This window comes from Pristiophorus japonicus, chromosome 3 (genome assembly GCF_044704955.1).
Source record: "Pristiophorus japonicus isolate sPriJap1 chromosome 3, sPriJap1.hap1, whole genome shotgun sequence".
Classification (NCBI taxonomy): domain Eukaryota; kingdom Metazoa; phylum Chordata; class Chondrichthyes; family Pristiophoridae; genus Pristiophorus; species Pristiophorus japonicus.
In genome coordinates, this window is record NC_091979.1 from 113959794 (window position 1) to 113985597 (window position 25804).

The following is a 25804-nucleotide window of genomic DNA, read 5'->3' on the forward strand; positions in this document are numbered from 1 at the left end:
TGTTTTAGGTGGCACTCAGGGACACGTGAAAAATGGCCTAACCCAATTTTGGGTCGCACATCTTTTAGGTGCACTTTGGGCATGGGACATTCATCCCTGAAATTTGCCCGTTTTACAAGTGTCAAATGGGCTGAACAAAGTCCAATTTCTAATCCTGGGTTCAATGCAATGGCAGATTGATGAGCGATACGTAATATTCTTAAGAGGTTCTTTTCCTTTTCTCTCCATCTATGAAAGTTATCTTTGACTATCTTTCTTCGGAGACTATGGAAAGACTCACCAATTTGAACAGGAGAGACTGATCTGAGCCGATTTAAATAACAAATCAAAAATAAAAGCTGTTCATCGAACACATTTGAACAAATTGTCCAAATTGTTTGTATTTGAATTGAATGGCTTGGTCCCTTCCTTCAGGCATCAGACAAAAGGACGAAAAGCTAACAATTGTATTAAGTTGCAATATTTCTCTACACAAAGCTTCTTTTCTAACTCTATCGTGATTGAATTATAGATACCATACTAAATAAATTTTAAAAAGGCTTCAATCTTGTCTCAATCCCCATTGAGAAGTTTCTTTTGGAGGCTGAAGGGTCTCTTCAAGTTACTCTTCTCTCGGCTAACAGAGTGCCAGACGGAAAGGTATGGTACTGGTTGTGTGGGTAGCAACAACATTTAGTACCTTACCCAAATTGGTAAGAAATTCACTATATGAGCTGTTGGAACCAAGGCTAATCCTGTCCTAACCTGGCATCCAGAGATCATTAGATTTTGATTCGGAGCAAGTCTCCATTGTCATTTGGTTCCCTGGATGAGATCAGTTAACAATGTGAGGATTAAACCTTAAACCTTTAGTGCCAGAGTATGTACAAAAATGTACCCATGGAGTGAGATGGGAGAGGGGGGACAGTATTTGTAATTATTTTTTAAAAATTCAGTGCATAATTGGAAGTTTACAATATAATGCAGAATAAATTAAAACACAGGAATGAATGATATGCAAGTCACTGAAATATGTTTTTGCTAATTAATTAGCATGTGCTTGGAATACTTAGCAAGTGTTGAAGAAACTAGCAGCTTGAGGGTGCATATTGTACAGAATAGTAAATATTTGGGAATAAATTACAAAGCAGATATTCAATCTTTGATACGTCAGTGCTTCTAAACCAATCAAGTTTTGTTTGTGCTATTTTGTGATTGTATCAGAATTACTTTTGATTTTGTGAACAAGTTCACAATACTATTGGGTGGTACTATAACAAACATCTGTGTTACAAAGTAATTACAGCCAAATACAGCCACTGGATGGCAGTATGCAGCGCTACTGTGGTTTCCCTTATCCAGGGCTTGGAATCAGGTACATCTTGAAAAATCACACCACAGGGTCTTCGGTTTGTCCAGTTTTTTTTTAAAAAAAAAGGTAAATAAATTATAAGAAAAAAATAAAAGAAAAATTAAATCTAAACAGTAAAAAGAGGCAGTAGTTCAGAAAAGAAAATTAATTCACATTTTACAATTAGTTTTAAAGCTAGATCATGTAAATATATGAACTATTCTAGTGCAAATGTTGCATAATTAGTGAAGTTAACGTAAAAGGTTAACTACAAAAGGTCTGCACCTATTGCACAATTTAAGTTACAAAATTTGTCAGTTATTCAATTTGCACAATCTTACATTACAATTGTGCAGTTGTCAAGTGACTCAAATATGGTTTTTGTTGCTATGATGGAAACCTTTTTTACTTCAACTTTTATTCCTGAACGTTGTTCCATGTGGAGCTGAGATACAGAAATTCATCCCACAATGACACTTTGAGGAGAAAGGATGTACATACCTTAGAATTCTCGAAATAAGGATGGTGATTTATCAAGCCCATTGGGGAACATCACCTTTAAAATCAATTGCACATTTGCTTTGGGTTAACTGAAAACTGAAGAATTATTATATCAATATATATAGTGGTACATAGCATCAGAAAAGTGCAAAGCTAACATCAGTCAACTCTTACTAAGGATCTACATGCTGCCCGTCAGCACATCATCCAAAAACAAGTCAGGTTCCACATATAAGCTGACGGCGCCTCTCAACCCCTCCACTGCCTCTGATGTGTCATGCTGCTTGTCCAACATCCAGTTTTGGATGAGCAGAAATTTCCCCAATTAAATTTTGGGAAGATTGGAGCCATTGTCTTTGGTCCTTGTCACAATCTTAGTTTGCTAGCATCCTAGTCTCTCCCTCTCCCTGTCCAAGGCTGAATCAGACTGTTCGCAACCTTGGTGTCGTATTTGACCCTGAGTTGAGCTTCCGACCCCATAGCCTCTCCAACACCAAGACGGCCTACTTCCACCTCAACAACATCACTTGTCTCCACCCCTGCCTCAGCTCATCTGCTGCTGAAACCCTCTTCCATGCCTTTGTTACCTCTAGTCTCAACTATTCCAATGCTCTCCTGGCCAGCCTGCCACCTTGCACCCTCCGTAAACTTGAGTTCATCAAAAACTCTGCTGCTCATATCCTAACTTGCACCAAGTCGCATTCACCCATCACCCCGATGCTTGTTGACCTACATTGGCTCCTGGTCCAGCAACCTCATCCTGATTTTAAAATCCTACCACGGTCTCGCCCCGTCCCATCTCTGTAACCAACTCCAGCTGCACAACCCTCCAAACTGCGCTCCTTCAATCTGGCCTCTTGCACATCGCTCCTCCAGTGGCGACCGTGCCTTCAGCTCTCAAGATCCTAAGCGCTAGAATTCCCTCCCTGATCCTTTCCGCCTCTCTATTCTCCTTTAAGATGCTCTTTAAAGCCTACCTCTGACCAAGCTTTTGGTCCCCTGTCCTGATAACTCATGTGGCTCAGTGTTAAATTTTGTTTGATAACATTGCCATGGAGCACTTTCGAACATTTTGCTGTGTTAAGGGCAATATAAATTATAAATTAAGCGGCGAGAGATTGTGGCGGAGGAGTGGCGAGAGATCATGGTGGAGGTGCGGCAAATGAGGATGCAGGGCCCAGAAGAGCCGAGGGCCCAGGTGCAGCATAGGCCTGCCCACACTGCGATGTGTGCGCACATTAAGTCCGTTCAGCAGAGCAGGTCTCCAGTCGTCCTGGTTTACCCTTGCCACTGGATAAAGGCCTAGCTCTGTCTAGCCCATGTGGTGGCTGGTGTACAACGGTCACCATACGTTAAAAAAAAAAATCCCTTTTGATGTGGAAGCAAGTCATCCTCGTTCGAGGGACCACCTATGATTTGATAAATGCAAGTTGTTGTTATTGTTCCACAGGCATTAGCAGCAATAAAGTACCTTGCCAGTGGCCATTCTTCACATTTGAGCAAAGGCCGAGTATCAGCACACTATTCAACTATATAAGGCACTGCCAAGCCAGATCTTGTCTTCAAACTTTCACACATGTTCACTGGATAGTGATCAGGCCAATTTATTTTTCTAGCCCACGTAATCATGGTCAATTGTTGCTGATGAATTGCTTCCCCATGGAGATCAGTAAACTCAGCACAAACCATGGTTTGAACCTGAAACCTTCAGGTCTGTATGATTTATACTACACTGGCCAGTGCACTAAGCCACGTTTTTCCTTTAAGCCGTGAGTGCTGAGATCAGGGTAATTTATTTAAATGAATAACTGCCCAATAGTGCTATGAAGTAGAGTTTGCACAATTGCTTTACTATTCTGGCTAAATTGTGCTCTCAGATAAACTGCAAGTCCCTTCAGTCCTGTTTTACAAAGCAATTTCACAAACCACTTTATTCTGCAAGGAGATTTATAAAATCATAGCCAGAACCAGAGATATTTTCTTGATGTAGGTCCTATTAATGTATATCCCAAAACCCTTAATTTTGTTTTAAATGTTAATTAGCCAGGTTATTAATTTAATGCACATTCACCAGTTCATTATCTTCTACAGAACATTTAACCATTCACTCCAATGTACATTTTGAGAGATTACAGCCAATGCATTTTTTAAAAATCGGTTTAAACCATTTTATATAGTCTTCCCTAAAAAAATACAATTAAGGCTGCATCATCTCTATTTTGGCTCCTAAAAAGGAAATATTTTAATCATATTTACCATATGCATTACTCCTTATTTTAATTCGAAAAGATTAAAGCTGTTTGGGCATTAGTTAGTTACATCCCCAACAGGACAAAAGAATTAACTTATTTACAAGTATTATTAAGGTCTTTATAATTACCAGAAACAATTTCTAGAGCATTGTACTGGTCAAAATAAAACCAAGGTCACTGGAGTGTGAATTAAGTTAAAATAGTCATCGATACAATAATTTAAACGTAATGATCCAGTTATAAACAGTGCATTGCAGAAATGTTTCCAATCTTCAGTATGATTTTTCATTCTTTGAGGCTAGTTCATCCTCCAAAATGGGGAATCGAGAGATTGTTCAAGCCATTTGTGTTGTCTACAAAACCTCATTCTGAATGCTCACCCGAGTTATTTGATGAAGGAGGCAGCAAGGTGCATATGCACACGCCATGCAAAGTATCAGAGCTCAAAGCACTACAGGTTAGAGAAGGAAAGGAGGGAGCCTTGTGTGTGTATCATGAACTACACTCAAGAAACATTGGTAATTTATCAGGAGTACAGAAATTGTAAATTACTTGTCATTTTGAACATTCAGAAAGACAGCAATGTTTGCAAAAGCATTCATACTACTCTATACTGCTGCTCACATAAGGTCAAGATAAACCTGTGGCACATGGGCTCATGATGTAATCATACCCTAAGCAGAATAAACCTTTATCTTGCCTAGTGGATCTTGCGCACCTGAAATGCAACAAAGAAGCAAACTCCACTACCCATTCATAACCCAATGCTTGGCAGTGCACATTTCTAAAGGTTTGTTACCAAATAACTAACTACAAGATTTCACCCTGGTACAAAATCCAAAGCTCTACAAAGAGCAAAATTTGTTGTTATACAAATGCAAGCTGGACTATAAGGTTTCACTGGTAACACAGAGGAGAGTGATACCATCCTTACTTCCAGGACCATTCCCCAGCATTCACATCCAGCCTTCGTAAAGAGCTGAGCATGACATGTAACTCGTGAATTTCAGGGAGTGGGCAGGATAACACAAGACTATTGAGGATGAAAAGTCTTAAAAGGCACTATATGTCCTACAAATCCTTATTGGATAATAATCTGCAAACAAAAGGTAGCCAAAGTGAGAATTGTTTTCTCTTATATAACTTAAATATGTTGCTAGCATTAGGAAAGTCAAAATCTGATTTCAATCAAAACTGTACTAAATTGATATGTTTTGGTACAGATATTAATGAAACAAAACACACTCCAAAAACCAAATAGAAAGGTAAACTGAAAATAAAATTCCTACAAAATCTAATTTAAAAAATAGTAAAACACTACTCAATATGAGTATGATGAATAGTGGAAAAATGACAAGTTTTTTGCTTTTGCCTGCTGTTAAACAGTAGAATTGATGCCATAGCATGAGAAAATACAAGAGAAGCAGCAAGCACATGACTTATGAGGATAACAGTCTTTAAAGGAACAGTATCCTAACAAATCCTTATTTGGATGATTATTCATTTTTATTCAGTGGATAAACAAATGAGAAAGAACCATTTTCCCGTCCTTTTTGTCACTCAAATTTTTTTTTAGCAACGATAGGGGGAAAAAACCTTAACTTTTCAGAAGAATACAAAAACAGGTTTCATAATACAAAACTATTACATTTTGCAGTAATTATGTCATCATACAACTGAAAGCAGCTTCCTGGTTGCAGATATTGGCAAGAACATTCACTGCCAAAAAATGCTCTCCACACAGCAAGTCAGACTTGATTTTTAATGATTAGTACATAATGGCTCTTTGCTTTCAGTTTTTACTTCAGAAAATTAAATTCAAATGAAAATCAAGAAAAAAATAAATGATGCATTTTCCAGGTAGAAATTCAATGTTACCAAAAGCTTGCAAAAATTACTACATGCTTATTTGCATAGTCTCTTCCCAGTTAGACAGCGCTTTTAAAATATTTGTTTCTAATCTTATTTATAAATTTAAAATAAAATTGGAAAAAGTACAAAATTCGGTAATATTTTCTTTTATTTAGTTTGCTTTAATGGTTTTTAAAAATCCCTAATGTCCGATAAGAGAATCCAGGTAGTTTCAGGACACCAGCTTTGAATTAAATCAAACTAGTGCTAAATGCTGACTAGATACTGCAGAGAGGAGTTTGTAGTTGAAATAGAAAGATTGGGAAAAAGATGAGGCACCATGGAGAAACCAGAAATTAGAGTGGAAAAGAAAGGGGAAGATGACCAAACTGGCAGCAGAGGGATGCAAGTGAATAATCATCTGTTGTGACTTATCTTTTGATGACATATTGGAGAGGAAATGAGGGAAAGTACTACATACTATACTAGATGATAATTTGATGTGCAGCTGAAAGAGGTACACAAAAAAAATCTAGTGACATTCACAAAAATCGTAAAATCTCAGGGAACAGTACAAGTTGGGAAGTTTTTCTATTTTTGGGTGATAAATATCAGGAAAATGTAGAAACTGTAAGCAAAGAACCATAAAAGCAACACAGCTATACATAGCTACAAATTTGTCAGTGGGAGAGATGATAACTAAAAGAAATCTCCGAGATTTAACGGATAAAAAGCCTCTCGAAGCTTGGTCTTTGTGGTTTACGATATCATTAGAACTCTCAATGCGATTTTCTTATAATCACTCCCCAATCACCCATTATTCTTTGGACAAAAAATTGATCGCTTATATTAACTCAATGGAGAGGATTAAAGAACATATACAAAACAGTGTCGCCCCTTCCGTGCAATGGATTTATAAAGTACAGAATTATAAAAATGTAACATTGTACAGTTTGCACTAAGTACAAAAATCTATCGCAATCTTACCCTTTAGTGAAAGATACATTAAACTCTGGAGCCATTTATCCCACAGGCATAACATTAAGTGTTTCACTCTGCACCAAATTCTCAAAAACATTGTACATAAATGACTGTGTAGTGCGACTTTCCTTGCAATGTAAGTTTGCATCACATTCAGAAATTTGAGATACTTTTTAATACCCTTTATCAAGGTATTTTGTTATTTTAATGGTACACTAGCTTTTATTAAAATATTAACTTCATTTATTACTGTTATAAGGCCAGAGCTAGTTAAAACTGCATAGAATTACAAACCTACAAAAAATGTATTAACAATATATATAGAACATTACCTAATCCACTAAACGCATTAGAAAATGTACCATAAATTTATCTCTAATAAAAAATGTCAAACTAACATACATTGGAGTTTCTCTGTATATCTGAATCAATTATTTTGTGAAGTATACAATATACTACATCACTGAAATAGCACAACTGTCTAAAATATTTTTGATCTCAATCACACTTACAGTCCCATTTAACACATTGTTTCTACAGAGGTGGCCTGTTTACCAGATTTTCTCTGTTGATCTTTTTCTTTCTTTTGAAACTTCTCTCTTTGTTTTTCTACTTTCTCTTGTGCTTTCTTAATTTCTTTAAGCTTTTTCTTTATGGTGGCACGATCATTTTGACTGGCAACACCTAAAGCCTGAAGTCAATCAAAGTATAACAAAATGTAGTAAATTAGAACCTTATTGTCTTACAACATGCAAAATTTATATATCATACTAAACTCTCTACAAATTGAATATTTTATTTTGAGGTTGACAAGGCTAGTAATGCAAGTAAGGAAACTGTTGTGTATAGAAGAACTCCACAAGGCTGAGTACTGTGAGCTAAACTTAGTGTGACCTTAGTCGTCTTTATTACAAATCCAGAGTGCCTAAACAACATGGCAGCCAACCTTTCATACTGGCCCTGCACATGTGTGCAGGTTACCATTAGGACTACAACAGTCGCGCCCTCTGGTGGCAAGTATTACATAGTTACATACATAACATCACTCCTCCCACCTCCCTCCACCCGCCAAAGTCTTTGGTACAAGTTATTTACAAGTTGAGGCGATCCGGAACCCTTCGCTCCCTGGTTGATCATCTCAGTTCAAACCCTGGCATGTGAGAGTTGGCCGGACCATTGCTGCGCTGCACCGTGGCTGGTCTGGTCGGATCGTCAGGAGCGGTGGGTTCATCCTCGTGATTGACAGCGAGGTCGATTGCTGGTTGGGTGTGTGTTGGTAGATCGTCGATGGTGATGTCCTCTTCAAGTCGTTCCTGGTTGTCAGTAAATCGCAATTTGGTCTGATCTAAATGCTTTCTGCACGTTTGGCCATTTAACAGTTTGATTATAAACACCCTATTCCCTTCCTTGGCCAAAACAGTGCCAGCAACCCACTTGGGACCATGACCGTAATTCAGGACAAACACCGGGTCGTTATCAATGTCATGTGAAACAGCCGCGTGAGCGTGGTACATGTTCTGCCGGTGTCGCCGGGTTTCCACGTGATCATTAAGATCTGGGTGGACTAGGGAGAGCCTGGTTTTGAGGGCTCTCTTTATTAACAATTCTGCCGGGGGAACCCCGGTGAGCGAGTGGGGTCGCATCCGGTAACGGAGCAGAATGCGAGACAAGCGGGTCTGCAGGGAGCCGTCCGTCATACGTTTCATGCTCTGCTTGATTGCTTGGACTGCCCACTCCGCCTGACTGTTAGACGCGGGCTGAAACGGAGCAGACCTGACATGCTTGATGCCATTGCGGGTCATAAACTTGTTGAATTCCGAGCTGGTGAAACACGGTCCACAAGGATGTCGGGCAAGCCATGGGTGGTGAACATGGCCCGGAGGCTTTCAATGGCGGCTGTGGATGTGCTGGATGTCATGATTACACATTCAATCCATTTGGAGTAAGCGTCCACAACTACTAAAAACATCTTTTCAAGAAAGGGGCTGGCAAAATCTGCATGGATCCTGGACCATGGTTTGGAGGGCCATGACCACAGACTCAGTGGAGCCTCCCTTGGTGCATTGCTCAGTTGCAAGCAAGTGTTGCACTGAAGCACACATGACTCCAAGCCCGAGTCAATGCCGTGCCACCAAACATGCGACCTGGCAATTGCCTTCATCATGACAATGCCTGGGTAGGTACTGTGTAGGTCGCATATAAATGTTTCCCTGCCTTTTTTGGCAAAACCACGCGATTACCCCATAAGAGACAATCCGATTGGATGGACATTTCATCTTTGCGTCGATGAAACAGCTTAATTTCATCTTGCATTTCCCCGGGAACGGCCAGCCAGCTCCCATTTAAGATGTAACTCTTTACTAATGATAGCACAGGATCCTGGCTGGTGGCTGGTCCAGGTCCTGATCTGGCGAGCTGTGACGGTGACCTCTCGTTCTCAAAAGCCTCCGTGACCAGTAGCAAGTCTGTGGGCTGTGCCATTTCAACCCTAGCGGTGTGTAATGGTAGCCGGCTGAGAGCATCGGCACAGTTTTCAGTATTTGGTCTGTAGCGGATATCATAGTCATAAGTGGATAATCTTAGTGCCCATCTTTGGATGCAGGACGAAGCATTGGTATTTATACCTTTGCTCTCTGAAAACAGCGAAATGAGTGGCTTGTAGTCAGTTTCAAGCTCAAATCGAAGTCCAAATAGGTATTGGTGCATTTTCTTAACCCCATACACACATGCCAACACCTCTTTCTCGACCATACTATAGGCTCTCTCAGCCTTAGACAGACTTCTAGACACGTATGCAACCGGTTGGAGGTTGCCCGATACATTAGCTTGCTGTAACACATAGCCGACCCCGTACGATGAGGCGTCACAAGCTAGCACTAATCGTTTACATGGATCATAGTGTACAAGTAACTTATTTGAACATATCAGGTTCCTGGCCTTCTCAAAGGCTGTCTCTTGAGATTTGCCCCAAACCCAGGCGTCACCCTTACGTAGCAACATGTGCAAAGGCTGTAACAGCGTGCTCAACCCGGGTAGAAAGTTACCGAAATAGTTGAGGAGTCCCAGGAACGAACGCAGCTCCGTCATATGCTGTGGTCTGGATGCATTCTTGATGGCCTGTCTTTTGAGTCCGTGGGCCTGATGTCGTCTGCTGCAATCTTCCTCCCCAAAAATGGATTCATATTCATCCCGATGGCGGACTCTGAGTCATCACAGGCCTTGCCATATGCAGTTCGGCCTGCTAGCGACGTCATTTTATGCACAGTACTTGCCGGTGAACTTTGATGTTGAGAAGATATCCGTTTGGTGTTATCGTCCGTGGCCATGCATGCCTGGGCGATCGCGATGGCCCTGCTCAGGTCTAGGGTTTCGGATGCCAGCAGCTTTCGAAGAATGACCTTGTGGCTGATGCCCAGCACGAAAAAGTCCCGCAGCATTTGCCCCAACGCAGCTCCAAAATCGCAAGGTTCCACGAGGCATCTCAGGTCGGCGACATAATCTGCCACGTCCTGGCCCCATGAGCGATGGTGCATGTAAAAACGATATCTGGCCATGAGGACACTCTCATTTGGCTTGAGGTTGTCCCGAACCAGCGTGCACAACTCTGTATATTCCTTCTCCGTTGGTTTTGTCGGTGCGAGCAGATTCTTGATGAGGCCGTATATTTTAGGCCCACAGACAGTGTCTCCTTCCAGCTCGTTGGCCACGAAGTACTGGTCGAGACGCTCGACGAAGGCCTCCCAATCATCACCCTCTACGAATCTCTCTAATATTCCAACAACAGCCATGGTTGTGTGAAGATGCGTATTCTGTTACTCGTCACCAATTGTTGTGAATAGCAGAATTCCACGAAGCTGAGTACTGTGAGCTAAACTTAGTGTGACCTTAGTCTTCTTTATTATAACTCCAGAGTGCCTAAACATCATGGCAGCCAACCTTTTATACTGGCCCTGCACGTGTGCAGGTGACCATTAGGACTCCAACAATCGCGCCCTCTGGTGGCAAGTATTGCATAGTTACATACATAACAGAGACTAGGTTCTTCATTCAGAAACACTGAGAAAGGGCCTCGTTGGCAGGCTTTTTCAGCTGGAGGGGTGGGGGAGGGGTGGGGGAGGGGCGGACAGTCGGAGAGGGAATGTGGCTGAGCCAGAAAACTCACTCCGCAAAAGCTGGTTGGGGGGAGGGGGGCAGGAAACCATTGCAACAGAGGACCTTCTGCTTTGCTTCCTCTTGCCCATCTTCCTAAAATTGACATACAATTCCAGCTCCTGGTTCAGTTTGTCAGAAAAGGACTTAATGGGCGAGCAACCTGAAACAATCTGCTAAACTCACTCAGCAGGGGTGGACACCAAAATAAACTCATTCTGTAGGGATGGGGGTTGAGCTTCCAGTAGGACAGCAAACTTTATTCGTGGTGGAAGGGGGAGGGAGAAATGAGACTTCGAGGACACTAAACTTGCTCAACGTGCGAGGCTGTTACCTGTGGCATTACACTTACTTAGCTGGTTGATGTGCTTTCAGCCTTGGGTAAGGAGGGGGGTGCGGGCAGAGGGGAGAAAATAGGCAGCACACTCAGCAAGAGTGGGGTGGATGTCCAGCAGTGTAAATTAGCCGGGTGCGAGATATAGAAGCATACTAATCTCTCTCAACAGTGCAGATCAGAGATGCCTACCAACATAGTCAGAAAATGAAAATTCTCCAAACAATATTGCTGCTGCCAACTTGGACCATGCAAGGGGTAAGCACGCAAGGTCATGAGGACAAGTTGGAGATTCAGGGAAGAATAAGGCTGTATTTTAAAGAGAGTGACTTTATTTCACCCAAAAATAATTAACATTTCTAATGACTAAAGAGAATTTGCTCACTATTGAAAAAAAATCAACTCCTGCTTTTATGTTCCTTTTTAAAAAAAATGGAATGCAGTAACCCAACCACTTATAATATGATACATTTATTAAATGTTCCATCTAGGAAAATTGAAACTCCACCTTAAAAAACTATATTTATTAATAATTTCAGTAAAATCTAAACTTACACCTATATACTAATCAGTTTCTATTTAAATTGATTAAAAAGTCACTCTTATGCACATTGAGTCCCTTTGTATAAAGTACATGTGGCATAAACAAGGCATAAACACACCCATGAAGGTCCTTTGCTTTCCAACTGCAGTGTTTGACATGGCTGGAAACTTGAACCAGCGGCCAGTTACCTTTGTTAAGAAGGCAACTCTTAGCTATCTTCGGCAATAAGATGTAGGTCAAACTTATGAAAGAGGACCACAGCCAAGTTGGAGTGCTTAATGACATCTATACTGCAAGTGATCAGGCCAAGGCACTCAGCCACAAAAAGGATATTGTTAAGCATGAGCCCAGGACTTGTGTCTGCTAATAGGGCAAATTCAATGGCAGATGATTTCCTGGTCTCTACAGCTGAAGTCAAAGCAACAAGCTAGTACCTGGTAGTCACATATCCAGTAAACAGGACCATTCCACCAACTTGCGTCCTGTGGTTTAACTCCATGGCACTCCCCTAGCTTAATTTGACTCCAGCTTGTCCAAACACAATCAGCACATCTCCTGTAATGGCATTTCAACATCCCATTACAGCAACATTGAGTGTGCCCCAAGGCTCAATACGTAGCCCTCATCATTTGCAAGACTACATGCTACCTCTTAATGACATTAGTCTTAGGCATGGGTTCAGCTTTCAGAAGTATGCTGACAAAATGCAGCTCTACTCCTCAGTTACCATTCTTGACTCCTCAACCAGCAGTGTGCTGTCTTAAGTGCTTTGTTAATATGAAGTTCTGGTGAAGCAATAACTTCCTTCAACTCAACATTGGCAAGACCAAAGGCATCATGTTCGGTTTTGCCTAAAACTCCACATCTTACCACCTGACTCACTCTCATAGAAACATAGAAAATAGGTGCAGGAGTAGGCCATTCGGCCCTTTGAGCCTGCACCGCCATTCAATAAGACCATGGCTGATCATTCACCTCAGTACCTCTTTCCTACTTTCTCCCCATACCCCTTGATCCCTTTAGCCGTAAGGGCCATATCTAACTCCTTCTTGAATATATCCAATGAACTGGCATCAACAACTCTCTGCGGTAGGGAATCCCACAGGTTAACAACTCTGAGTGAAGAGGTTTCTCCTCATCTCAGTCCTAAATGGCTTACCCTTTATCCTTAGACCGTGTCCCCTGGTTCTGGACTTCCCCAACATCGAGAACATTCTTCCTGCATCTAACCTGTCCAGTCCCGTCAGAATTTTATATGTTTCTATGAGATCCCCTCTCATCCTTCTAAACTCCAGTGAATAAAGGCCCAGGCGATTTAGTCTCTGCTCATATGTCAGTCCAGCCATCCTGGGAATCAGTCTGGTGAACCTTCGCTGCACTCCCTCAATAGGAAGAACGTCTTTCCTCAGATTAGACGACCAAAGCTGAACACAATATTCCAGGTGAGGCCTCCCTGCTCCTATACTCAAAACCCCTAGCTATGAAGGCCAACATACCATTTGCCTTCTTCACCGCCTGCTGTACCTGCATGCCAACTTTCAATGACTGATGTACCATGACATCCAGGTCTCGTCGCACCTCCCCTTTTCCTAATCTGCCGCCATTCAGATAATATTCTGCCTTCGTGTTTTTGCCCCCAAAGTGGATTACCTCACATTTATCCACATTATTCTGCATCTGCCATGCATTTGCCCACTCACCTAACCTGTCCAAGTCACCCTGCAGCCTCTTAGCATCCTCCTCATAGCTCACACCGCCACCCAGTTTAGTGTCATCTGCAAACTGGGGTTCTCTCTAGCAATTCCCTCAGATAAGCCTGACAGTTTGCAATCTGTGTCTTGCTGGAACCTGAACTGAAACCCCATATCCTTGCCAACACGAAGACTGCCTATTTGCACCTCAGCAACTTTGCCCACCTCTGCCCCTACTTCCGCATTGCTGCTTAAATGTTTACCCAACATCTTTCAAAACTCAATTATTAAAAGAAACTCCATTGGCCTCTTGCAGCAACCTGAAGCTACTTTGGAATAAGCTGCTGTAAAGGTAGATTATGAGACAGCATATTGAGGCCAACAGCCTCATTATGGCGATGAAGAAAGATCACCAGTAGGTGTTCATCCCCTAGGTGTATAATTCCACAAAAAGCATAAATAATTTTTCTGTCATCAATTATAATCAAAAGGGTTCCATTAATGCTAAAGAGTAATAACTTTGCTATTCTCCATCAAACCTGGGATTGCATCCATGGGGTCTGGAAGGAACGATATATTGAGTTGTCATCTGACCTATTGGGCTGTACTAAAGACCCATCTGTTTGGAAGTTTGGAAAAGCAGTGGAGTGTGGCAAAGAACCAATTCTATGAGAAGAAATGAACTATTATCTAGCTAATGGTCGTGCATCAGATATGTGCAGTGTTCACGACATAATTCTTAAAAGGAGCTCGGTGAGGAGAGCGGAACCAGCAATACTCTTAAACAGTGCCAAGAACCTTTGACTGATTATCCTGAAGAGGAAGTCAGCCACAGAGCAATCCATACCTCTTTTCAAAGTTTGGAGGGCTTGGATTAAGCAGTTTATGATGAGCAAGCCTAGTGGGGAGCATTGAACCACACCACCAATTAGTGGAACCACAACTCCTTGGAGTGTGTCTGTCCATGCTATGGGCAGAAAATTTATCACAATATACTCTCACATTTTATGGCAAGTTATCCTGTTCGCCTAGGTGCTTGTGAGGGACTTCTGGCAGCTGTTGTCCACCTTACGAAGGCTCAAACCCACACTTGTTAGTTGCCCAATGACCAACCAATGACTATTCTCCTGGGAGGCAAGGTGTAGGTAAATAGGGCTCTTTGATACACCTGGCATTAGAAGTTTTAACTAAGTCAACTCTCTAGGGTAGACTTAATCCACTACCTGAACCGAGTAGGTACATGGCATTGTTAGTTAAATGGAGGTGGTCAGTCAGCACCTGTAAATAGAAAAAGCAGATTATGACACTTCAGATGTGTACCTTTCATCAGAACTGATGAAGGGTAACATTTGAAATGTTATAATCTGTCCTCTCTCTTTACAGATGCTGACTGACTTGCTGTGAATTTATACCATTTTTAATTTCAGATCGTCATTTGCAATTTTTCATTGAATGGGTCAGTCTGGCACACTTATGTACTTTGAAGAGGTAGATCATCATTGGGACTGGAATTCTTTCCATTTAGCTCCAGTTAACCTTGCAAACCAATAACCTAATGGGTAGAGTGGTTCGACTTAGATAAACAGCAGGAAGTTTACTAATGTTCTGCATTGGCAAACAGTGAGATTTTAATTGCACACTGTTGGGGGGGTCACTTGGCCTCGGTTCTGCCAATATGTGCACAAGATCTCTGCAGTTAGCTAAATGGGATATGTCCTTATGCAACTTGCATTGGGCAGACAAAAATTCTACAAGAATACATTTCTCAGTAGCTTGGTTCTGAGACTAGATGATGAGTTTCAAAATATCAGACATTTGGCTGACCAAAAGAAAATGAAGATGCAGTTTACACACCTTTTTTTCTGAAGGTAGTGAAGTATGCTGGGGCACAATTCCAAGCAGTTACCCAGAATCTTATCTAAGACACCACACTTTCTAGGGAAGCCTATACAATGAATGCTAACCAGCTATCTGTCTTTGGAACATCTCAGCTAAGTCTAATCCGACTGATGTCCATACATATAAGCATTTTCTAGCATGAATCAATGAATCAGTAGGAAAAGCCAGCCTGATTTTTTTACCCCATGTCCTAAGGATGGAAGGATTGAGCCTGGGAGTGTCCTGGTCCATACAACCACACTTCATGCGTCCAATAATGAAATACTTAACATGCACCTTCAGCAGATCCACTACTGTAATACAGTTTTTCTTTAATAAATCCAACAAGATTTAGCAGGCATTGTGGATGTAATACTGTACCTTAAGTCTACTGCTATCTAGCTGCATGAGTTGTTCTCCATCAATGTTTTTAGAAACAAATTCTGCAGTGTATTGCTCTAAATTCATTCCCATCAACCAATGACAGACTTGTTGGGTTGTCCACTCAGAAACAGCACGATTTTGCCACTGGTTTTGTTTCCCTGCTGTTGCTTGATCATCAAGTATCTGCTTGGACAAGATAAATAAAATTATTAGGCCATACGGTCCCTCGAGCCTGCTCCGCCATTCAATATCATGGCTGATCTTCAATCTAAACTCCACTTTCCCGTCTAATCTCCATATCCCTTGATTCCCCTAGAGTCCAAAGATCTATTTATCTCGGCCTTGAATATACGCAACGATTCAGCATCCACAGCCCTTTGGGGTACAAAATGAGTGAAGTATATGGTCTTTTCATCCTGTAAATGGGGCACAATACAGTTCTAAGCTCATAACTTACAAAGTTTTGGGTGATCAGAAATTGAGATATGTCAGTGTTGGGGGATGAAATACTTTTCATTATGAGCACTCAGTGTCGGACCATTGCTATTTCCTTCTATTATATTTTCATATAGATACCACTACCAATGATAAAAATTGCTATAAGACATATGTGGCAACAAATTATAGTACAGGTACAACGTCCGAAATCCGGAATCCACGACTGAATCCGTGCCGGATTTTGGGTTTTGCCCCAAAAATGTCCAGTTTTCGGGCAATAATTCCAGACAACACCATCAGTTATGCGCAAAATGTCCTGTTTTCGGAGATCCAGATATCTTGAAACATTTATATTATTATATTCTTTTTATGTGCCTAGCAATGTTAAAAGACTATGGGCTAGAACCTCCACTTTATTTGCATACTTAACGCCCACTTAACACCCATTTTACCGCTGAAATGATGTATAACGCCCATATATCACCCATTTTGGCACAAAATGAAAACTGGCAGACATTTTTAGGAAACTTATCGCCGAGCGTTACTTTCCCCACGTGCTTAACGCTGAGAAAAAATATTAACGCCCGCCAACTTTTTTTTGTCGTAAACAGCATATTTACCGAAACTAGTGGCCATGAGATCGGCCAGTGTCAATTTCACCACCTCGCACACATATCGCCCACAATATCGCTCACCCAAAAACCGCCCACAAAAAGTGGAACTAATCACAGCGTTCTAGATCATAGGTCGCATCCTTTAAAAGGTGGCTGTGCTTCAGCCTCGGGGGAGTTCGGATGTACTCTGCAGATCGTTGGAGTTGACGTGAACATCTGTGAAAACATCTTGACCATACTGTGACCGATTGGAATTGAAGAGGTGTGTTCATCAGGACATTCCTTGTTTGTGACCAATCGGTGGAAAACAGAGCTACTGCAATGGGGCCTGTCCTTTCTCACCCTCTCGGTGACCAAATACATGCAGCAGACTCGACATTGCTCCACTGCATTATGGGCCCAATGTAAGAAGTGACAGACAGATGAGGAGGACCAGATGTTACACCCTCCGCAAGTACAAGGAGAAGCATGCTTACCTCGACTTGCCCGACACCACCTGCCTTCGGAGACTGATGAGGGCAGATCTGCAGCCTGCCAGCACCATCAGTACTGCACTGTCCGTCGAGGTCAAAGTCACCGTGGCACTGTCGTTCTACGCCTCGGGTTCTTTTCAGGCCACAGCTGGCGACATTTGCAGACTTTCTCGGCATGCCACACATCGCTGCATTGGACAGGTCACTGAAACCCTGTATGCATGCAGGAGGGACTTGATCAGCTTCCCTATGACCAGGGAGGCAAAGATTGAGAGGGCTCTAGGATTCTCCAGAATTGCAAACTTCCCCAAGGTGCAGGGAGCAATAGACTGTACGCACATCGCGATGCGGGCACCTTTTTAGGATGCAGAGGTTTTCAGGAACCGCAGGGGATTCCACTCCCTGAATGTCCAACTCGTTGTCGACCACCAGCAAATTATAATGGCAGTGAATGCTAAATTTCCGGGCAGCATCCATGATGCTCACATCCTGCGTGAGAGCACTATATGTGACTTGTTTAACAATGAGCCACAAGGTTAATGCTGGATGCTTGGTGACAAAGAATATGGCCTTGCCACCTGGCTGATGACCCCCTTTGCGTGACACCCACACCGAAGCCAAGAGGCGATACAACGAGAGCCACAGAGCAACTCGCAATATCGTGGAGAAAACCATTGGAGTGCTGAAGCAGCGCTTTAGATGCCTGGACCATTCAGGAGGCAAGCTCCAATACCACCCTGAGCAGGTAGCTCAATTTGTGGTGGTCTGCTCCATGCTACACAACTTGGCTAACAGGAGGGGACAAGAAGTACCTGATGAGTCTGACAGTCCACCTCACCAGAGAGAGGAAGAGGACGACAAGGAGGCAGACGCTGACATCGGCCCAGACAGACAATCAGGCTGACGCTGAAGTCATGCCCCCGCCCACCCTGTAGACTGCATGAAAGGGCCCTTGGTGGCATGATAGCTGCAAGAGCCTTACGTCAGGAGCTCATCAATGATCGCTTTGCCTGAAAGAACGTTGGTGTTATTTACAAGGCTAACACACTGCTGGGTGTGCAGGTCATACATCAATGGTGGGCATCACCTTGGTGACAGTTAAAGTTTAAGTTGATTGCAGTTAAGTGTGATTATTCCCTTTGATGTTAAGGAATCACCAGCGTGTAACGGGGCAGTTATCTGAGCCAATGTGCTACAAGGTTTTGTTAAATAAAAAACATTTAAACTGAACATTAGTTTGAAATCATTATTATTTCCACCCGCCCGGCTGCTGCTTCTTCCCACCTCTACCCCTTCCCCTCCTGACTGCAAGCCGCCTGGCCGAGGAGGTCCTCAGGCGATGCTTCAGTGGGGGAGGGGGGGGGGGGGGTAACAGCCGAAGCACTGCTTGGACGGATACGGGAGAGGACTGTCCTGAGGTGGGAACGTGCTCGGAGTCAGAAGCAAGATGTTGCTGCTGGCTCTCATGTGTGGTTAGCAATAGGGGTACGTCACCTTGGGGTGCATGCCAGAAATAACGCCCATTTTTGGGCAATAAGCACAAAAGTGGAGGTTCTAGCCCTATACATTGGGCCATTTGCCATTATACAGTACATTATGGTATTACTGATAAGATATGTGTTGGTGTTAAGTAATGTAACATTTATCTACAATTCTCATATTGATGCAACAGCTCAAAGAAATAGAAATAGGAGCATATCAACGTATTGTTGTCACTGGAAGTGGAATTCTGAAGACCTACACATTCAGTTCAGAAGCAGCGAGTCCCATCGCACTTGTAATCCTAAACTGCCAGATACACATAGGCAGAGAAAAGTGTGTGATTATATAGTGCCTTATCACGTCTCAAACAATTCAAAGTATCTAACATTCCAATTAATTACTTTGAAAGACATCAACTTACGCAGGCAAATGTGGCAGGCATTTTTGCACACAGCAAGATGCCACTAAAAGCAAAGATATGACAACTTATGACGAGCGGCCTATAAAGGCCCGAGTGTCGGAGGCGGCGGCCACAGGAGTGGGAGTTCGGGCTGTGGCCGTTCGGGAGGCGAGCGACCTATAAAGGCCCGAGTGTCGGAGGAGACGGCCACAGGAGCGGGAGTTCGGGAGGCGAGTGGCCTATAAAGGCCCGAGTGTTGGAGGAGGTCAGCCGGTGCAGCTGCAACAGGGGCAGAAGGTAAACAAAGTAGTAGAAAAAAAATCGAAAGGTGACGTCACAGCCAAGGGGGTAAGTGATAGGGAAAAGAAAAAAGAAAAACTATTCACCAATCAGTAGGTAACCTTTATCATTGTTGTTGCCAAATTAAGTTAATCTAAGGATTAAGTCATGGCAGGAGAGCTTGGACACGTGTCATGCTCCTCCTGCGCTATGTGGGAAGTCAGGGATGCTTCCAGTGTCCGACGACTACATATGCGGGAAGTGTATCCTGCTGCACATCCTGACAGACCGCTTTGCGGCACTGCAGCTGCGGGTGCATTCACTCTGGAGCATGCGCGATGCTGAGGATGCTGTGAATAGCAGGTTTAGTGAGTTGATCATACCACAGGTAAAGGTTACACAGACAAATAGGGAATGGATGATCAACAGGAAGAGCAGTGCAAGGAAGGTAGCGCGGGGTCCCCTGCGGTCATCCCCGTCCAAAACATACACCGCTTTGGGTATTGTTGGGGGGTGGGGGGGATGACTCATCAGGGCAGGGCAGCAGCAGCAAGTCCATGGCACTGTGGGTGGCTCTGCTGCACAGGAGGACAGGAAAAAAAGAGTGGGAGAGCTATAGTGATAGGGGATTCTATTGTAAGGGGAATAAGATAGACGTTTCTGCAGCCGCAATCGAGACTCCAGGATGGTATGTTGCCTCCCTGGTGCAAGGATCAAGGATGTCTCGGAGCGGGTGCAGGACATTTTGAAGGGGGAGGGTGAACAGCCAATGGTCATGGTGCAAATAGGTACCAACGATATAGGTAAAAAACAGGATGTCCTAAAGCTGAATTTAGGGAGCTAGGAGTTAAATTAAAAAGTAGGACCTCAGGTAGTAATCTCAGAACTGCTACCAGTGCCACGTGCTAGTCAGAGTAGGAATCACAGGATAGCTCAGATGAATATGTGGCTTGAGCAGTGGTGCAGAAGGGAGGGATTCAAATTGCTGGGACATTGGAACCGGTTCTGGGGGAGGTGGGACCAGTACAAACCGGACGGTCTGCACCTGGGCAGGACAGGAACCAATGTCCTAGGGGGTGTGTTTGCTAGTGCTGTTGGGGAGAGGTTAAACTAATATGGCAGGGGAATGGGAACCTATGCAGGGAGTCAGAGGGAAGTAGAATGGGGGTAGAAGCAAAAGATAGAAAGAAGAAAAGTAAAAGTGGAGGGCAGAGAAACCCAAGGCAAAAATCAAAAAGGGTCGCATTGCAGCAAAATTCTAAAAGGAAATAGTATGTTAAAAAGACAAGCCTGAAGGCTCTATGCCTCAATGCGAGAAGCATTCGTAATAAGGTGGACAAATTAACTGCACAGGAAGCAATTAATGAATATGATATAATTGGCATCACGGAGACATGGCTCCAGGGTGACCAAGGCTGGGAACTCAACATCCAGGGGTATTAAACATTTAGGAAGGATAGACAAAAAGGAAAATGGTTAGCTTTGCTGGTTAAAGAGAAAATTAACACAATAGTAAGGAAGGACATTAGCTTGGATGACGTGGAATCTGTATGAGTAGAGCTGCAGAATACCAAAGGGCAGAAAACGCTAGTGGGAGGTGTGTGCAGACCACCAAACAGTAGTAGTGAGGTTGGGGATAGCTTCAAACAAGAAATAAGGGGTGTGTGCAGTAAAGATACAGCAGTTATCATGGGCGACGTTAATCGACATAGAGATTGGGCTAACCAAACTGGCAGCAATACGGTGGAGGAGGATTTCCTGGAGTGTATCAGGGATGATTTTCTGGACCAATATGTCGAGGAACCAACTAGAGGGCTGGCCATCCTAGACTGGGTGATGTGTAATGAGAAAGGACGAATCAGCAATCTTGTTGTGCGTTGCCCCTTGGGGAAAAGTGACCATAATATGGTAAAATTCTTTATTAAGATGGAGAGTGACACAGTTAATTCAGAGACTAGGGTCCTGAACTTAAGGAAAGGTAACTTCGATGGTATGAGATGTGAATTAGCTAGAATAGACTGGCAAATGATACTTAAAGGGTTGACAGTGGATAGGCAATGGCAAACATTTGAAGATCACATGGATGAACTTCAACAATGGAGTAAAAATAAAACGGGGAAGGTGGCTCAACCGTGGCTAACAAGGGAAATTAAGGATAGTGTTAAATCCAAGGAAGAGGCATATAAATTGGCCAGAAAAAGCAGCAAACCTGAGGGCTGGGAGAAATTTAGAATTCAGCAGAGGAGGACAAAGGGTTTAATTAGGAGGGGGGAAATAGAGTATGAGAGGAAGCTTGCTGGGAACATAAAAACTGACTGCAAAAGCTTCTATAGATATGTGAAGAGAAAAAGATTAGTGAAGGCAAACGTAGGTCCCTTGCAATCAGATTCAGGTGAATTTATAATGGGGAACAAAGAAATGGCAGACCAGTTAAACAAATTCTTTCTGTCTTCCTTCGTGAAGACAGAACCAAATAACCTTCCGGATGTACTAGGGGACAGAGGGTCTAGTGAGGAGGAGGAATTGAAGGATATCCTTATTAGGCGGGAAATTGTATTAGGGAAATTGATGGGATTGAAGGCCGATAAATCCCCGGGGCCTGATAGTCTGCATCCCAGCGAACTTAGGGAAGTGGCCTTAAAAATAGTGGATGCATTGGTGATCATTTTCCAACAGTCTATCGACTCTGGATCAGTTCCTATGGACTGGAGGGTAGCTAATGTAACACCACTTTTTAAAAAAAGGAGGGAGAGAGAAAGTGGGTAATTGTAGACCGGTTAACCCGACATCAGTAGTGGGGAAAATGTTGGAATTAATTATCAAAGATGAAATAACAGCGTATTTGGAAAGCAGTGACAGGATCGGTCCAAGTCAGCATGGATTTATGAAAGGGAACTCATGCTTGACAAATCTTCTGGAAATTTTTTGAGGATGTAACTAGTAGAGTGGACAAGGGAGAGCCAGTGGATGTGGTGTATTTGGACTTTCAAAAGGCTTTTGACAAGGTCCCACACAAGAGATTGGTGTGCAAAATTAAAGCACATGGTATTGGGGATAATGTATTGACGTGGATAGAGAACTGGTTGGCAGACAGGAAGCACAGAGTTGGAATAAACGGGTCCTTTTCAGAATGGCAGGCAGTGACTAGTGGGCTGTCGCAGGGCTCAGTGCTGGGATCCCAGCTATTTACAATATACATTAATGATTTGGATGAAGGAATTGAGTGTAATATCTCCAAGTTTTCAGATGACACTAAACTGGGTGGCGGTGTGAGCTGTGAGGGGGACGCTAAAAGGCTGCAGAGTGACTTGGACAGGTTAGGTGAGTGGGAAAATGCATGGCAGATGCAGTATAATTTGGATAAATGTGAGGTTAGCCACTTTGGGGGCAAAAACACGAAGGCAGAATATTATCTGAATGGTGGCAGATTAGGAAAGGGGGAGGTGCAACGAGACCTGGGTGTCATGGTACATCAGTCATTGAAAGCTGGCATGCAGGTACAGCAGGCGGCAAAGGGTACGTTGGCCTTCATAGTTAGGGGTTTTGAGTATAGGAGCAGGGAGGTCTTACTACAGGGACTTGATGAGGCCTCACCTGGAATATTGTGTTCAGTTTTGGTCTCCTAATCTGAGGAAGGATGGTTCTTGCTATTAAGGGAGTGCAGCAAAGGTTCACCAGACTGATTCCCAGGATGGCAGGACTGACATATGAGGAGACTGGATCGACTGGGCCTTTATTCACTGGAGTTTAGAAGGATGAGAGGGGATCTCATAAAAACATATACAATTCTGACGGGGCTGGACAGTTTAGGTGCATGAAGAATGTTCCCGATGTTGGGGAAGTCCAAAACCAGGGACACAGTCTAAGGATAAGGGGTAAGCAATTTGGGACTGAGATGAGGAGAAACTTCTTCACTCAGAGAGTTGTTGACCTGTGGAATTCCCTACCGCAGAGAGTTGTTGATGCCAGTTCATTGAATATATTCAAGAGGGAGTTAGATATGGCCCTTGTGGCTAAAGGGATCAAGGGGTATGGAGAGAAAGCAGGAAAAGGGTACTGAGGTGGATGATCAGCCATGATCTTATTGAATGGTGGTGCAGACTCGAAGGGCTGAATGGCCTACTCCTGCACCCATTTTCTATGTTTCTAGTTGATCAGCTTTTAGTTGAAGTAAGAATGTTGACCAGCCACTAGAAGGACAAATAGGGTTATTTCCATCACCTAAACTATTCAAATAAGCAGTTCAGCATTTCATCTAAAGAATAGCTCGTTTAACAATTTAGTACCTTTTCAGAACTGCACTGGAATATCAACTTAGATTCTGTGCTCAAGTCCGAGAGTGGAGATTAAACCCACAAACTTTGACTCAGAGTCAAGAGTTCGAGCAATTGACCTAATCCAACAGCCTATAAGCTGTTATAGTTAGCTTTGATCGATCCATCAATATGTTGGCGAAAGGAATAGCCACTCCTCAAATGGACTGCACCATAACTTTTCCAGGTGGATGCTACCCCATCACCCTTTATTCTAACCCCTATTTATTAATTGTTTCTTGTGGGAACAAAGTTCCAAGTGAACTAAAATACCTACCAAAATGAATGTAAACTTTAAGTTTTATCTGCAAAGCTCAACCTCTACACATTAACCAAATTATACTTACTTTCCATGTAAATAAATATGAACAAAATATTTCATGACTTCCTGAGATAAGTGATGCTGAAATGTAATTTTCTGCAAAAGATGGAGTTGAAGAATTGCCCTATATAAATGCCAACCAAGATAAGATAGGTCACCAAAGTGGCAGTTTGCTAATCACCAAAATAAGGGCTTGTAAGGTAAAAGCGTTAAGTAATTTAGATCATTTGAACATATAGATTCCAGCATTTATGGTATTAATTTGTTCGAAATGCTGATTGGAATTGTCTGCACACAGCTTTCAGAAAACTAGACAATAAGAGGTGCACGCCAACTGCCATTCCTGATCAAGGCAGTTGAATAAAGATAGCAATGGAAGAATGTCTTCCATGTAACATTATAAGCTTTCAGCATTCTGGATCCATAAAGTCAACATTACTGAGCTGATTCATGCCATCTGGCTCCTCAGCTAGAACTAGACCCAAGTCTCAGCTAGCAAGAAATTCTGCAAATTACCATGAAAGAATCTTGAGAAGAAATCTGACTATGAAAATAAATGCAGCAAAAGCATACAGGAATTTCCCATTCCAGGCGAACTGAGTGACACTGCCCTTTCTGGTAATAGTCCACTTGCCTCAAATGAATTTATCCTCTACATTCCAGCTACATCAACCTTTTTTACTTCTGGTCTAGATTGTTGTTTAGAAATGAGTTAGGAATTTCTGCTGCTGGGGCTTCATATTGCCACTATAAGAATTCCGTGAAAACATCGACAACAAAAGCATAAACTTTTGGACTTATTTGGACATTGCTTTAATTTTGCTGTTACTGCACAAGGGCAGACAGCCTGAAGTGGGACAGGTCCAAACACGTTCCACAGGAATATACATCAGGTATATCGACTGGTAAGCTGACCTTGAGACGACTTGAATACCATAGATTGGTACAGAACCAGAAGATAAGCCAGAGGGATAATTGGTGAGCATTTATCCCAGCACACACATCTTTACGACCACCGCATTGTGTGAAGGGGTGTCGTGTGTTCCAACCAAGCCTTAAGGGGTTTAGTGGGGAGGATTTTGCACAGATCGTAAGTGTACGCACAATTCTGTTGGACAGATTCGGTGGTGCATTTTTGAATACGAGCAGGGGTGTTTTAGTCATGGGTACTTCACATTAGGGGCCTGTTCAGACGGGCCAGGGTTGTGTGTTGTACGGTGTTTGTTTGTTTTACACTACCAGGCTGTGTTTTACTGGGTGCAGGCGTGTACTTCAACTTGAATAAAAGCATTGTGACGGTTGAGACCGAAAGATCTGGCTATAACTGTGTATTTCTGTTCACCACTAATTCCGGTGTCTAGAACTGTTGTAAGGGGGGGTGATTCAAAACCACCAAGGACAAAACCACTTACAGAATCTGGCGACTGCGGCAGGACCTTGATATTTGAGTGATCAGACAGTTATGAAAGAACTCAAGGTCAAGAGATCGGCAATGGGGGATAGGATTTCCTTGTACGTATTTGGAAAAGTTAATGTAACACAGCAGTGGATGTTAGACCTGTTGCGGGCAGAGAATCCAGATGTCAAA

At 42.8% G+C, this 25804-nt stretch overlaps 1 protein-coding gene across 7 annotated transcripts in view; it reads right to left on the reverse strand.

Moving 5' to 3' along the window:
* Window positions 1-5520: 5520 nt before the first annotated feature.
* The window catches only part of LOC139259843 (neurabin-1-like), a 180966-nt gene continuing 160682 nt past the window's right edge, over window positions 5521-25804 (reverse strand). For 6 of the 7 annotated variants that reach the window (XM_070875722.1, XM_070875721.1, XM_070875726.1 and 3 more), the window contains 2 exons: window positions 15893-16081; window positions 5521-7606 (listed from right to left, as the gene is read on the reverse strand). In XM_070875722.1, coding sequence (XP_070731823.1) covers window positions 7436-7606; window positions 15893-16081 — 360 coding nt within the window. In that variant the 3' untranslated portion in view covers window positions 5521-7435. The remainder of the gene's footprint in view (window positions 7607-15892; window positions 16082-25804) is intronic. The other variant, XM_070875724.1, reaches the window with a different exon arrangement.